The 13,311-nt window shown below is 39.1% G+C and overlaps 1 protein-coding gene across 1 annotated transcript; it reads right to left on the bottom strand.

Moving 5' to 3' along the window:
- Positions 1-10,325: 10,325 nt before the first annotated feature.
- On the bottom strand, positions 10,326-12,647 carry LOC140860934 (uncharacterized). Its single transcript, XM_073263932.1, has 3 exons — positions 11,140-12,647; positions 10,595-10,668; positions 10,326-10,546 (listed from the first exon to the last, which is right to left on the bottom strand). Exons 1-3 carry the CDS (start codon positions 12,645-12,647, stop codon positions 10,326-10,328), a joined length of 1,803 nt encoding a protein of 600 aa, XP_073120033.1.
- Positions 12,648-13,311: the final 664 nt, after the last annotated feature.

Below are 13,311 nucleotides of genomic sequence, written 5' to 3' on the forward strand. Positions count from 1 at the left end.
AAGTCCCAATAATTACCCGCATACTTAGCTATAACTAGATATGATTCGAATTTCAATCCCCTCGTCTATAGCCCGGATGGAACTACAATCCCATTAGGTCCGCAAACTTAGCTATGAAATAATGAATAGAATTTCATTCACATTCCAAGCCCGGATGAAATCAAAATATTATATTTTTTTTCTCAAAAGATTAACCCCATGTAATCCGCATACTTAGCCACAAACAAGATGAATAGAATTTCAAACATCTCGCTCGCAACCCGGATGGAATTAATTGGTTTCCAAAAATTAATTTTCTTCTTAAAAACCAAAAATTTTAGGTGCGCCCAAGAAAGTATATACCACATCAAAGAAATCATCAAAATTCAAGAACTATCATGTTCCACAAACACCTATTGTTGTGCAATGGTCCAACAGACCTCCACAATATCTAATACATTGCTACACTTTACTGGTTCAACATGCGTGCTTGGAATATTCAACAAACAACCTACGGTTTCTCATATCCAATCAAGAGTTAAAATTTTTCAAAAATTTCATTTTTTTTTCACTTCCATCATCATAGGCTAAAAATCATCATCCTACTTATGCATACGACACAAACAAATAACGACACAACAAATCACAAACTCAATTCAATAACAAAACAAAACAAATGCAACAATATGAATACATCCCCCCACACTTAAATAAAGCATTGCCCTCAATGCATCAAAACACAAAACACAAACAAACAACTCAACACAATGCAATGCAAAAAATGTAAAACGAAACTCCCCTGGTTTAAGTGTTGGCACTGTCCTCTTCAACGTCTGACAGCATCACGAAAGAATCATATTGGAACTTTGTCTGCGGAGGTGGCGGCATTCGGGAAACTAAAAACAACAAAAATAAAAATCCAAAAACAAAATGAAAGATAAAAACTAAAGACAAGAAATAAAAACACTGGGTTGCCTCCCAGCCAGCGCTAAATTTACAGTCAGTCTGTAGCTCGACTGCATTTTTCTTTTACTCATGGTGGTTCATATCTAGTTCCCTTGTACACCTTCACCCATTTGCGCAGTTTTGTAGAGATTTTTGGTCTTTGCTTCTTCTTCTTGGATTTCTTGGGTTCCTGCAGTTCAGAACGAACACTTTCAGTAGTAAAATTCTCCATAGGTCTTGCAATAACCTTCTTAACTTTATTCCCATTCACAACCTTCTTGTGTGCTTGCGACAAGTTATTAATGACATCAAGATTATTAACAACACTTTCACAATCAGAAATTTGCAGGGTATCAAAAATATGAAACTTAACAATCTCCCTATCAAACTCCATAGTGAGAGTATCATTATTCACATCTATAACAGACTTTGATGTTTTCAAAAACGGTCTTCCTAGCAAAATTGGACTATTCAAATCATTATTTTTCATATCAAGCACATAGAAATCAGCAGGAAAAACCAAATTACCAACTTGCACAAGAACATCTTCTAACAGACCCCTAGGATAAATAGTAGATTTATCAGCCATTTGAACAACAATTTCAGTTTCAGTCAAAGGCCCAAGATTTAAGGAAGCATAAACAGAGTATGACATGACATTAATAGATGCTCCTAAATCTAGCATGGCCGTATCAAGCTGACTATCTCCTATTTTACATGAAATCGAGAACATACCTGGGTTCTTGCATTTTGTAGGTACCTTTCTTTGAATGACGGCAGAGACCTGTTCTCCCAATTCAACTCTCTTACAACCCTTCAACTTTTGTTTTCTCTTCACAGTACACAACTCTTTTAAAAATTTAGCATAGCGAGGTACTTGTTTGATAGCATCTAACAAAGGAATATTTACCTCACATCTACGAAATAATTCATACAACCCCTTAATTCCATCATATTTCCTAGACTCTTTCAATGCTAAGGGAAAAGGGGCTACAGGTTTATACTCGGAAAAAGGAGGGAACTTACCTCTAGGTGCTTCCTGAATTGTGTCGTCCTCCTCTACCTTGGATTCCTGCTCATCTTTTTTCTGTACTGGTTCTTTAACCACTTCTTCATTAACCTTAAAATCCTTTCCACTCCTCAAGGTGATTGCACTCAAATTCTCCCTCGGGTTCACCACAGTCTGTGATGGTAAGCTGTTCGAATTCAGTGCCTCCAACCTGTTCACTGCGGTTGCCAACTGCCCCATTTGAGTGTTCAACTGTTGGATACTTGCTCGAGTTTCCTGTTGAAAAGCGGCAGTATTAGTAGCAAGATCCTTAACAATGTTTTTTAGAAACTCACCAGGTGTGGGGACTTGAGGATGTTGTTGTTGTTGAGGATACGGTGGCCTATATGCTTGATTGTGCGGTGGTGCTTGAGGCCCGGGTTGATTCGCTTGTGGGTTCCCGTATCTCAGATTTGGGTGGTCCTTCCAACCAGGATTGTAAGTGTTGGAGTATGGATCATACTTCCGCTGTGGCGGTCCGGGAAATCCGCCTGCTGCATTGACTTGCTCAGCCGATCCCTCTTGAAGTGTGGGACACATGTCAGTCGCATGTCCCCTTGCAGTGCAAATTCCACAAACCTTCATATTTTGTCCATTCCCTACAGCCATTTGACGCACAAGAGACGCCAGATCAATCAATTGATGTTCAAGGGAAGAAACATTTACCTCATTACTCTTTCATGGTGCAGGATCACTTCTGTTGGTGCCAAATTGCTGAGAATTGGCAGCCATACTCTCGATTAGATTCCTTGCTTGTACTGGAGTTTTATCGACGAAAACTCCACCACTGGCTGCATCCACCATGCTCCTGTCATGAGACAACAACCCTTCATAGCAGTATTGAATTATAAAAAGTTCACTTATCTGGTGCTGCGGGCAGCTGGCGCATAGTTTCTTGAAATGCTCCCAATACTTATGCAGTGACTCTCCCATCTGCTGCTTGATGCCATAAATTTCCTTTCTGATGTTTGCCGCTCTTGAAGCTGGAAAATATTTCTCTAAGAAAATTCTCTTCAGTTTCGTCCAAGTGGTGATGGATCCAGAAGGTAGGTAGTATAGTCAATCCTTTGCAGTGGTCTTCAAAGAGAAAGGAAAGGTTCTGAGTTGGATCTGCTCCCCTGTCACTCCATGTGGTTTCATGCTGGTGCATACGACATGAAATTCCATCAAGTGCTTGTGCGGATCCTCACCTGTAAGACCATGAAAAGCAGACAATAGATGTATCAGTCCAGATTTTAATTCAAAATTAGCATTATTTTCTAGAGTAGGAAAGGTAATGCATAAAGGCTGCTGATTGAGATCAGGAGTGCCAAGTTGTCTCAAACTCAAGTTCGCATTCGCCGCCATATCTTCCTCAGAAATTTCAGTCTTAATTTTGTCCTCTTCTTGCCTCCTACGAGCTTCTCTCCGTCGCTTAAGCAAGGTTCTTTCTATCTCTGGGTCGTATGTAAATTCTTCTTCTTCCGAAGATTCACCTGAAAGCATGAACAAACCAGAGTAAAACTACGAGGAATAATAAAATAAAATAAAATAAACTAAGAACACAATAAATTAACACCGTTCCCCGGCAATGGCGCCAAAATTTGGTAGTGCTTAATCGTGTCACGCCCAAATTACCCGACTCAATCAGATAAACAAATAATGCAGTAGTGTGAGTAGGGATCGTTCCCACGAGGAAAGGCAAATTCAATGCGTTCTAAATAAATAAAATGGGGGTTTTGAAGTTGAGGTTAACTACTAAAAATTTAAGCAATTAAATATTCAAATTATCACTATCATGCAAGGATGAAAATTAAATTGGAGAAATCAATAAGAGAAGAGACTTGGTATCGGTCTACTACACCCTTGATATTCATTTATTCAATCATCGATTCCCTAAGAATAATTAATCCTATTAAATATTCCCCATTGAAAATCAAATTCCTGTTTTACCTTAATTTTAGTTAATTAGAAAACAGCATTCTAGATTAACCCTTACCCCATAGATTAACCCAGATAACAGCAATCTAGATTTAAATCCACAGTAGCATTCAAACTAGTAAAACTGAAGAACCTAGACAACACAAACACCAGCGGTTATATTTAGCCTAGTCAATAATTGATCCTACAATTTAATAAATTCAACAGCAGAAAATATCAAACGTAGTTGCTTCGCAAATCAGATTATTCAAACAATTACGGATTTGAATTCTAATTTAGCTATCGCTTGCAAAACAAAATCCTAAGATGGCCAATCCTAAAATCTCGCATACAAACATGAAATAATATAGATAAAAAATTGATATTTAATAAAGATTAAACACTACGAATCAAATCTCATGAATAAAATACATCAAAGTTTCGTCTCCCTCAACCAAGTATTAAAAACTTAGCCACAACGATTCATGACCAAATCAATAAAAATTCAAAGAAAAGAAGAAAACTAGAAAAGAAACTGAAGAACAAAACCTAGCCTACAAAAGAGAGTCTCGAAATCTGATGATTCCCCTTCAAAAATGGAATTAAGAGTTAATAAAGTCTAGAGTCCAAAATAACAAAATTACCAAAATTAATATTTTTTTTCCCGAAAGACGAGCTCGCTCGATCGCATAAGTACGCACGATCGAGCGCGCTAAAAACATGCGATCCACTGTCCAAAATTCCTTGAGCGCGCTCGATCCTATCAGTTCGTCCACTCGAGCGCATGGAAAAATATGGCCAAAACTGTCCTCTTGTTTTTCAACTTAAAATCTCCTACACATTAAATTCGGGAGTATGTTATGAAAATAAATGCATGCAAAAGACAAAACTAAGATAAAACATGAACAAACACAAATAAATGCATGCAAACTACTAACAAAATAACATCAAAATATGCAAACAAAACACGACTATCAGCTTCTTTTGCTCTTTTTCGGTTCTTTTCGATTCCAAATCAAATCTATTCACTCACCCATCAAAACTTATAATCAAACACATGAAAAACTTCAAAATATATGCACATCACGATCAAACTTTTCAAAGTTTTGAATCAATACTTCTCATTCAAAATATCTTCTTCCAAAATTCTGATTTTTACAACATAAATGCCCTAGAATCTCAATAAACTTATACCGAAAACATCAGGAACGCATCATGTAACACCCGGTATTTTAAATACGTGAATTCGCATGCATAATTAGGAAATTTATTTATTTAAAATTTTAGATTATGGGTTAAATTATTATGTGAATTATTTGTGCATGATTTAAATTATTTTCAAGCATTTAACCCATAATTAGTGATTTTTATGAATTATTGGTATTGAAATTATTTTATCGCGTAGACGGGACCGTGGACGGACGAGATGACAACTTTCTATCCAAATTATTTTATGAGCCTTTTAAGAGCCCAAAAATATTATTTTGAGTTTTATTTCCTCAAAATTATCAATATTTAATTTTATATATTTTTAGGGGTTCGTTTTTATTCAAATTAAGCCAAAATAATGACTTTTTATTATCTTTAAAAATTCCCTAATTTAATGTTTCGGGATTTGTGTTATATTATTTAAGTTATCTATATTTTAAAAACTTAGGAAAACTTTTTAATTATGCTATTATCTCCTAGATTATATTTTTCCAAAATTAAATATCCTAAACTACCCAATCCATCGGCCAAAACCCCCCCCTACTCACGCTCAATCTCTCTCCCTTCAACCTAGCCGCCACACCCCCATCTCCATCATCTTCTTCATCGAGCCAACAGCCAAGGAGGAATCCACAGCCAACTTTTGGAGGTTTTGTCTAGTTTTCGTCCGATCGTCGTCCCGGATTCGTCCCGTCGATCCCTTCTATTATTTTATCGGTGAAAGGCATGTCTTCTTTCACTTTTCTTCACGATATCAGTATTATAGGTGTGTGTGCGTGTGCATAGAAGTTTTTTTTTAGAATTTTCAGAAAAGAGGATCGGTTTTTGTGGTTGAAGCTTGTTTACATGTTTATTCATTCATCTCACGATTTTTTTTGGACATGGTTGGTTCTAGCTGCTGGTTACGGTTGGTAAGGGGTCTAAGGTGGGTCTAGGCTCGAATGGCTTGAGTGGCTTGAGCCAAACGAGCCCAGACTTGGAGCCAAGAGGCGATCGACCAAGGGGGGACGCAGGTTAGGGCTTCGTGGAAGGGGGCTCGGGTTTGGTGGCTCAGGGTGCATGGGGTCTGGGCATGGGCTAGGTTCGAACCGCCCAGACGTGGGCTACGTCTGGGCGGCGGGGCTCCGGCCAGGGGCGGCCGGAGCAGGGCTAGGGCTGCTGCTCGCGTCCGCGGGCTGCAGGGAAGAGGGGGGGGATCGGGTTAAGAGTTAGGGCTGGTTCCGGGTCGGGTCAAGGGCCTGGGTCGGGTCTGGATGGTAGTGGGTCAAGTCGGGTTGGTCCGGGTCCAGGTTAAGTTAGTCGGGCTCGGGTATTTTTATTTTTAGGTTTTAAGTTTAATTAAGTGTTTAATGGGCCTAATTAAATCTAAAAATTTATTTGGGCTCCATTAATTATTTTGGGTTGAGTTTAAATATTTTTGGACTTAATTAAATTAATTAAGTGAGTCCACTAATTTTTATGGGCCTTGGGGCCCATGGAAGTTATTGGGCCAGTCTTTGGGTTTTTGGGCCCATTGGGCCAGAATAAGTTGTTATTGGGCCAGGAATGTCTTAATGGGTTTTAACTAATTATTGGGCTTAGAATAAGCATTATTGGGCTTAAGTATGTTAATGGGCCAGTCTCAATGTTAATGGGCCAGAATTTAAGAAAATGGGCTTGAGTGTTAGGGCCAGCAGTTCAGTACAACACATGAGAAATTGCATGTGTCCTGAATATATATTTAATTATTTTTATGCATAGAAGTTATTTTTTTATATTTATATGTTAGTATGAAATTAAATTAAATATATATGAAGGACACACATTTTATTTAAGTACATGCATTCATGAAATAATTTTTATGCATGATTTAATGTTTAAGGTTGAGCAAAAGAAAATATTTTATGTTGGAAGTTGAAGTAGTGTGACAATTTAAGGGGGACTCGTCCCCATATGTGAACTATAAACTGCCAATTTAAGAGGTGATTCGTTACCGCCACGTACGTTGGTTTCCACGCTGATCAGTATTTAATGTATGATTTAAGGTTACACTATGGATACAACCATGCGATGTTAGAAATACTTTGCTCAACAATGTTTATGTATTATTATGATATTCAAGTTTAATTTAAGTTTATGTTATGTTCATGATATTTTAAGCATGCTCATTCATGTATATGTTATGTATTAGTATTAAAGTGATTTAAATTATTTTAAACCCTTGTTATGTTAGCATGTTGGGCCTCTAGGCTCACTACACTGGTATGATGCAGGTGAGTACGTAGAGGACATAGTACCCACCGGAGGCGAGGACATATGAGTGGACATGCAGTGATCCCCCGCGGCCGTCGTCTGAGTCTTTATGATTATGTTTTTATGGAATATTAAACATGTCGTTCTTTTTATTCATTTTCAGTGGTTGGTACTAGTACATATTTTTATTGAAATATTTTCAGTGCATGCAAACTTTTATTTAATTGTTTAGAACAACATTTTTATTTAATGCATGACTCAGACATTTAATTTATTAAATGTTGCATTTTATTTGAGCTATTTTTAAATCTGTTTATTTTTGTGCATATATGTATGGGCATGTATGTACATCTATTTTAATTAGTATTTTAATAAAAAAAAAATTTCCGCATTTATTAGTATTAGATGATTTACATCACGCTTCGCAATTTTACAACATACTCATGCAACTTTCTGAATTCATGCATCAATCAACACCATAAATCAACCTAGGGTTCATATCAAACATATTTATACTCTTGAATGAGCTTCAAAACATTAAAAACTTGCCTGAATCGTCTGATTGAGATTAACCTGGACGGCGGAACGATCTAGCCTTGAGAAGTCAAAGAACCCTAGCTTTGATGCAGCGTTCGAGTGAGAGAGATTTGAAAGAAAAGAGAGCGTTCAAAAATGAGAGTTCAGAAAAAAAATCTGAACACTTATTTCTTTTGTGACTAATGGGCTCCAACACGGCCCATTAGTTACATTTAAAATCCTTTAAAATTTGTACTCTCCCAATAAAAATACACTGCATACCTTTAAACTTAATTAAAAAAAATATTTTTGTTACTTGCTTCAAGGCTAAACTCGTTCCTGCGACCCAAGATTAATTCCAACATGAAAACTTTAAAATCAAACATATTGCATAAAATTTCAGGCATTTAATTTAATCACATAATTAAACATAGCAATTAAACATTCTAAATAACATGCATTAAATCATAAAATTTAATCAATTAAACGTGATTAAGCTAGTGGACTTTTTGAACCTTACAACTCTACCCTCCTTAAAAGAATTTCGTCCTCGAAATTCGACTTACCAAACAGTTCAGGATAGCGTGCTCGCATATCCTGTTTGGTTTCCCAAATAGCTTCCTCGACCAACTGGTTGCGCCATAAGACTTTCACCATTGGAATCTCTCTGTTTCTCAACCTACGAACTTGTCTGTCCAAGATTTGAACAGACATCTCCTCGTAGGACAAGTCTGGCGTCCAATCCACTGGCTCATGGCGGATAACATGAGAAGAATTTGCCACATACTTTTTTAGCATGGAGATATGGAAGACATTGTGAACGCCCTTCAAGTTGGGTGGTAGTGCCAATCGGTAAGCTCGAGCCCTAACTTTTTCTAGGATCTCAAAAGATCCTATATATCTTGGACTCAATTTACCCTTTTTTCCAAATCTCATAACACCTTTCCATGGTGACACCTTTAAGAATACATGGTCACCTACTTCAAACTCCAAATCTCTACGTCGCTGGTCGGCATAACTTTTCTGTCGACTTTGAGCTGTCAACATTCTGTCTCTGATCTTGGCTATCACATCTACTGTTTGGGTCACTATTTCCGGTCCCAAAACAGCTCTCTCTCCAACCTCATCCCAGTATAGGGGAGTTCTACACCTTCTCTCATACAACGCCTCATAAGGAGCCATGCCAATAGTTTCTTGATAACTATAGTTGTAAGTAAACTCCACTAAAGGAAATTTCGATTCCCAAGTACCTCCAAAGTCGATCATACAAGCTCTCAACATGTCTTCGAGTATTTGGATCACTCGTTCTGACTGACCATCTGTCTGAGGGTGGAAAGCTGTACTGAAAGCTAGCTTCGTTCCCAATCCTCTATGTAAACTTCCACAAAAGTTTGAAGTGAACTTAGGATCTTTGTCAGATACTATCCTCGCTGGTACTCCATGCAATCTGACAATTTCTCGAATGTACAGCTCTGCATACTGATTCATCGAGAAGTTATTCCTGACTGGAATAAAGTGAGCCGACTTAGTTAACCTGTCGACTATCACCCAAATCGAGTTCATCATTCGCGCTGAAACTGGCAATCCTACCACGAAATCCATGGTGACATCTTCCCACTTCCATGTGGGTATTGGCAATGGTTTCAGGAGTCCTGCCGGTCTCTGATGCTCGATCTTCACTTGCAGGCAAGTCAAACATTCATTCACAAATTTAACAACATCCCTCTTCATTCCTGGCCACCAATATAAGGATTGCAGATCCTTATACATTTTTGTACTTCCTGGATGAATGGAATACGGAACCGTATGGGCTTCAGCCATCACTTCAACTCTGAGTGAGTCTACTGCTGGCACCCACATCCTACCTCGGTGATGAACAATTCCATCTTTGGCAGTGTACATTGTACCACCCTTAGCTTCATCTCTGTTCCTCCACAACGTCAACTGTTCATCAGAAGCTTGGCCTGTACGAATTCTCTCAAGCAAACTAGGTACTACTGTTAAGGTTGCTAGAGTGCATACCTCCATTGGTTCGAATACCTCCAACCTCATCCGTTCAAATTCAACAATCAACTCCTGCTGGACTGTCAATTGGTTCAATGTCGCAGACTTGCGACTCAATGCATCTGCTACAACATTAGCCTTACCCGGATGTCGTAGTCCTTCACCAATTCCAGTCATCGCCTCTTCCTCATATTCAACTCCTTCTGAGTGAAGAAATATTTAGGCTTTTGTGATCAGTAAAAATCTGACACCTTTCGCCGTACAAGTAGTGTCTCCATAGCTTCAAAGCAAAAACAACTGCCGCTAACTCAAGATTATGAGTCAGGTAGTTCCTCTCATGGACCTTCAGCTGTCGAGATGCATAAGCTATTACTTTATCATCCTGCATCAAAACAGCTCCTAATTCACTCTTAGAAGCATCGGTATAAACCACAAATCGACCTGTGCCTTCGGGAATTACTAGCACTGGCGATGTCATAAGTCTTTCTTTCAATTATGCAAAGCTCTTCTCACATTGATCTGACCACACAAACTTTACACCTTTTCGAGTTAAGGAAGTCAGTGGTAGAGCTATCTTAGAGAAGTCTTGAATAAAACTCCTGTAGTAGCCTGCTAAACCCAAGAAACTTCGTATTTCTGTAGCATTCTTTGGATCAACCCAATTCCGAACCGCTTCCACCTTAGACGGATCCACCTCAATCCCTTTAGCTGAAACTATATGACCCAAAAATGAAATTTGCTCTAGCCAAAATTCACACTTACTGAACTTAGCATAAAGCTGCTTTTCTTTCAAAATCTGCAACACTGTAGCCAAGTGCTGACGATGTTCCTCCCTACTGCGAGAATAGATCAATATGTCATCTATGAAGACTATGAAAAACTGATCCAAGAAAGGTTGAAACACCCTGTTCATCAAATCCATGAACACAGCTGGTGCATTGGTCAACCCAAACGACATTACCAAAAACTCGTAGTGGCCATAGCGAGTCCTGAATGCTGTCTTCTGCACGTCTGCATCCTTTACCTTCAGCTGATGGTAACCTAATCGCAGATCGATTTTTGAGAACACCTCTGCCCCTTGCAATTGGTCGAACAAGTCGTCTATTCTGGGCAAGGGATATCTGTTCTTCACTGTAACTCGGTTCAGCTCTCTGTAGTCAATGCACAATCTCATTGACCCATCTTTCTTTTTGACAAACAACACCGGTGCACCCCAAGGTGATACACTCGGTCTGATGAACCCCTTATCCAACAACTCCTGCAACTGATCCTTTATTTATTTCATCTCGATCGGTGCCAATCTGTACGGTGCCTTAGAAGCTGACTTAGTTTCAGGCAACAATTCTATCCCAAATTCGACTTCCCTAACTGGAGGCAATCCCGCAACATCATCGGGAAAGACTTCCGAAAAATCTTTCACTACCTCCACTTCCCCAAGTTTCGGTCGTTGTACCTCCAGATCACCAATTAGACTCGCAAGAAATCCTATACACCCATTACTCAATAATTGCCAGGTTGTCCCTGCAGAAATCATACCTGGTGCGCTCTTCTTAGACGTAGCGCGGAACACAAACGGTTTCCCGTTCTGATCTTTCAAAGATACCGTTTTCCGTTTGCAGTCAATAATAGCCTCATGCCAAGTCAACCAGTCCGTCCCAAAAATTGCATCGAAATCCACCATTTTCAAAACAATAAAATTTGCACACAAAACTAGACTTTGCATCTGAACCTTGCAATTTCTTACCACACTACTACTTTTCAGTTCTTCTCCTGAGGGTAACGACACACAAAATTCCAAAATAGATTCATCCGGCAAGACCCTCAATTTCATCATAAAACTAACAGACATAAAAGAGTGCGTAGCTCCTGTATCTATCAACACGAAAGCAGGTAAATCAGCAATACGGATCATACCTGAGACAATTGCAGAATCTGGGTCAACCTGATCGTGAGTCATAGCAAACACTCTTCCCTTGACAGGCTCCTTTGATTGCGGACAGTCTTTGGCAAAATGCCCTGGCCTCTTGCAGAGAAAATAAGTATTGGTCCCAAGCATGCATTGACCGGAGTGTGATTTCCCACACTTCTGACAGATAGGTGCATTCGCCGGCCTTGGAGCATTGGCATTAGGTTGATTATGTCCCTGAGGTCGCGCCTGATTGGGGTTTTGGCGCTGTTGTTGCTGCGGTCTCCTTTGAGCTGGAGCTTGATATGGCCTCTTCTGACTAAGCCCTTGCTGCTCTCTCCCCTGGTAACTGACTCTCTTCTCTTGCGATTCTTTGATAATATCATTCCCATCTTTTTCTGACAACATAGCCTCATCCACTGCTGCTCGGTACGTTTGTGCCCCACTCAATCTGACATCACGTCGAATAGTGGCATTCAGTCCCTCTGTGAAATGCTTCAACTCCTCTACAGCATTACCCGAAATCATGGGCACAAAGTACCTCCCCCTCTCAAACTTCTTCACATACTCAGCAATGGACATGCTCCCTTGGCGGAGCTCCAGGAATTCTCTAGCAAGTCTAGTCCTGGTGCTGATAGTGAAATATTTCTCATAGAACACATCTTTGAATCCATTCCAAGTTAACGTAGTCATATCCACAGCAGAACGGGCTCCCTGCCACCAAACCCGTGCATCATCACAGAACATAAAGATGACACACCTCACACGGTCTGCATCAGTGAGCTGCATGTAGTCAAAAATAGTTTCCACTGACTGCACCCATTCCTCGGCTACAAGGGGATCAACCCCTCCTTTGAACTCTTGTGGCCCTAGATCCTTAAACTCTTGTGGATTCCTACGGTTAGCCATGATCCTGATGTCCATATAGTCCACATGTTTAATTACGTTATTTAAACATAACATCCTACTCAATATGCATACACTATAAATCAAAAACATTATCATGCATCTTAAACAATTCATAACATAAAACTTACAGACATGGAGACGAAGCATAGGGTCATGGCGAGAATGCATGTATGCGACAAACCCAGAGCGAACTGCTCTGATACCAATCTGTAACGTCCCAATTTCTCAATCGAAACGTTACTCAAACATACATACTTAAACATTGGTAAAAATAAAAATTTTGCAGAAGCATCATGTTCTTTATTAAAAAGAGCATATAAAAATGCACAAAATAATATAGCATCTAAAATTCTTTGCCAAACATGGCCATCAACGTAAAATTAAAACTTGTTTGCCTCACAACAACTAAAAATGTTTAAAATATCTTTCATGCTAAAGCATTCACACTCATGCATCGCCCGTTGGACCGACCCCTGCCTCTTCTTCATGTCTGCCCACATAATCATCAATAAAAGCATCCACACCATCGTTACCTGCACCATTCAAGTATAGTGAGTCGAAAGACTCAGCAAGAACATGCAGAAAAAGGATTTTCTGACTTTAAAAGAGAAAACATTAACTTAAACTTTCATGCAATAAACATAACGTTGATATAGCCATATCA

This window comes from Henckelia pumila, chromosome 4 (assembly GCF_033568475.1).
Source record: "Henckelia pumila isolate YLH828 chromosome 4, ASM3356847v2, whole genome shotgun sequence".
Taxonomy (NCBI): Eukaryota; Viridiplantae; Streptophyta; class Magnoliopsida; order Lamiales; family Gesneriaceae; genus Henckelia; species Henckelia pumila.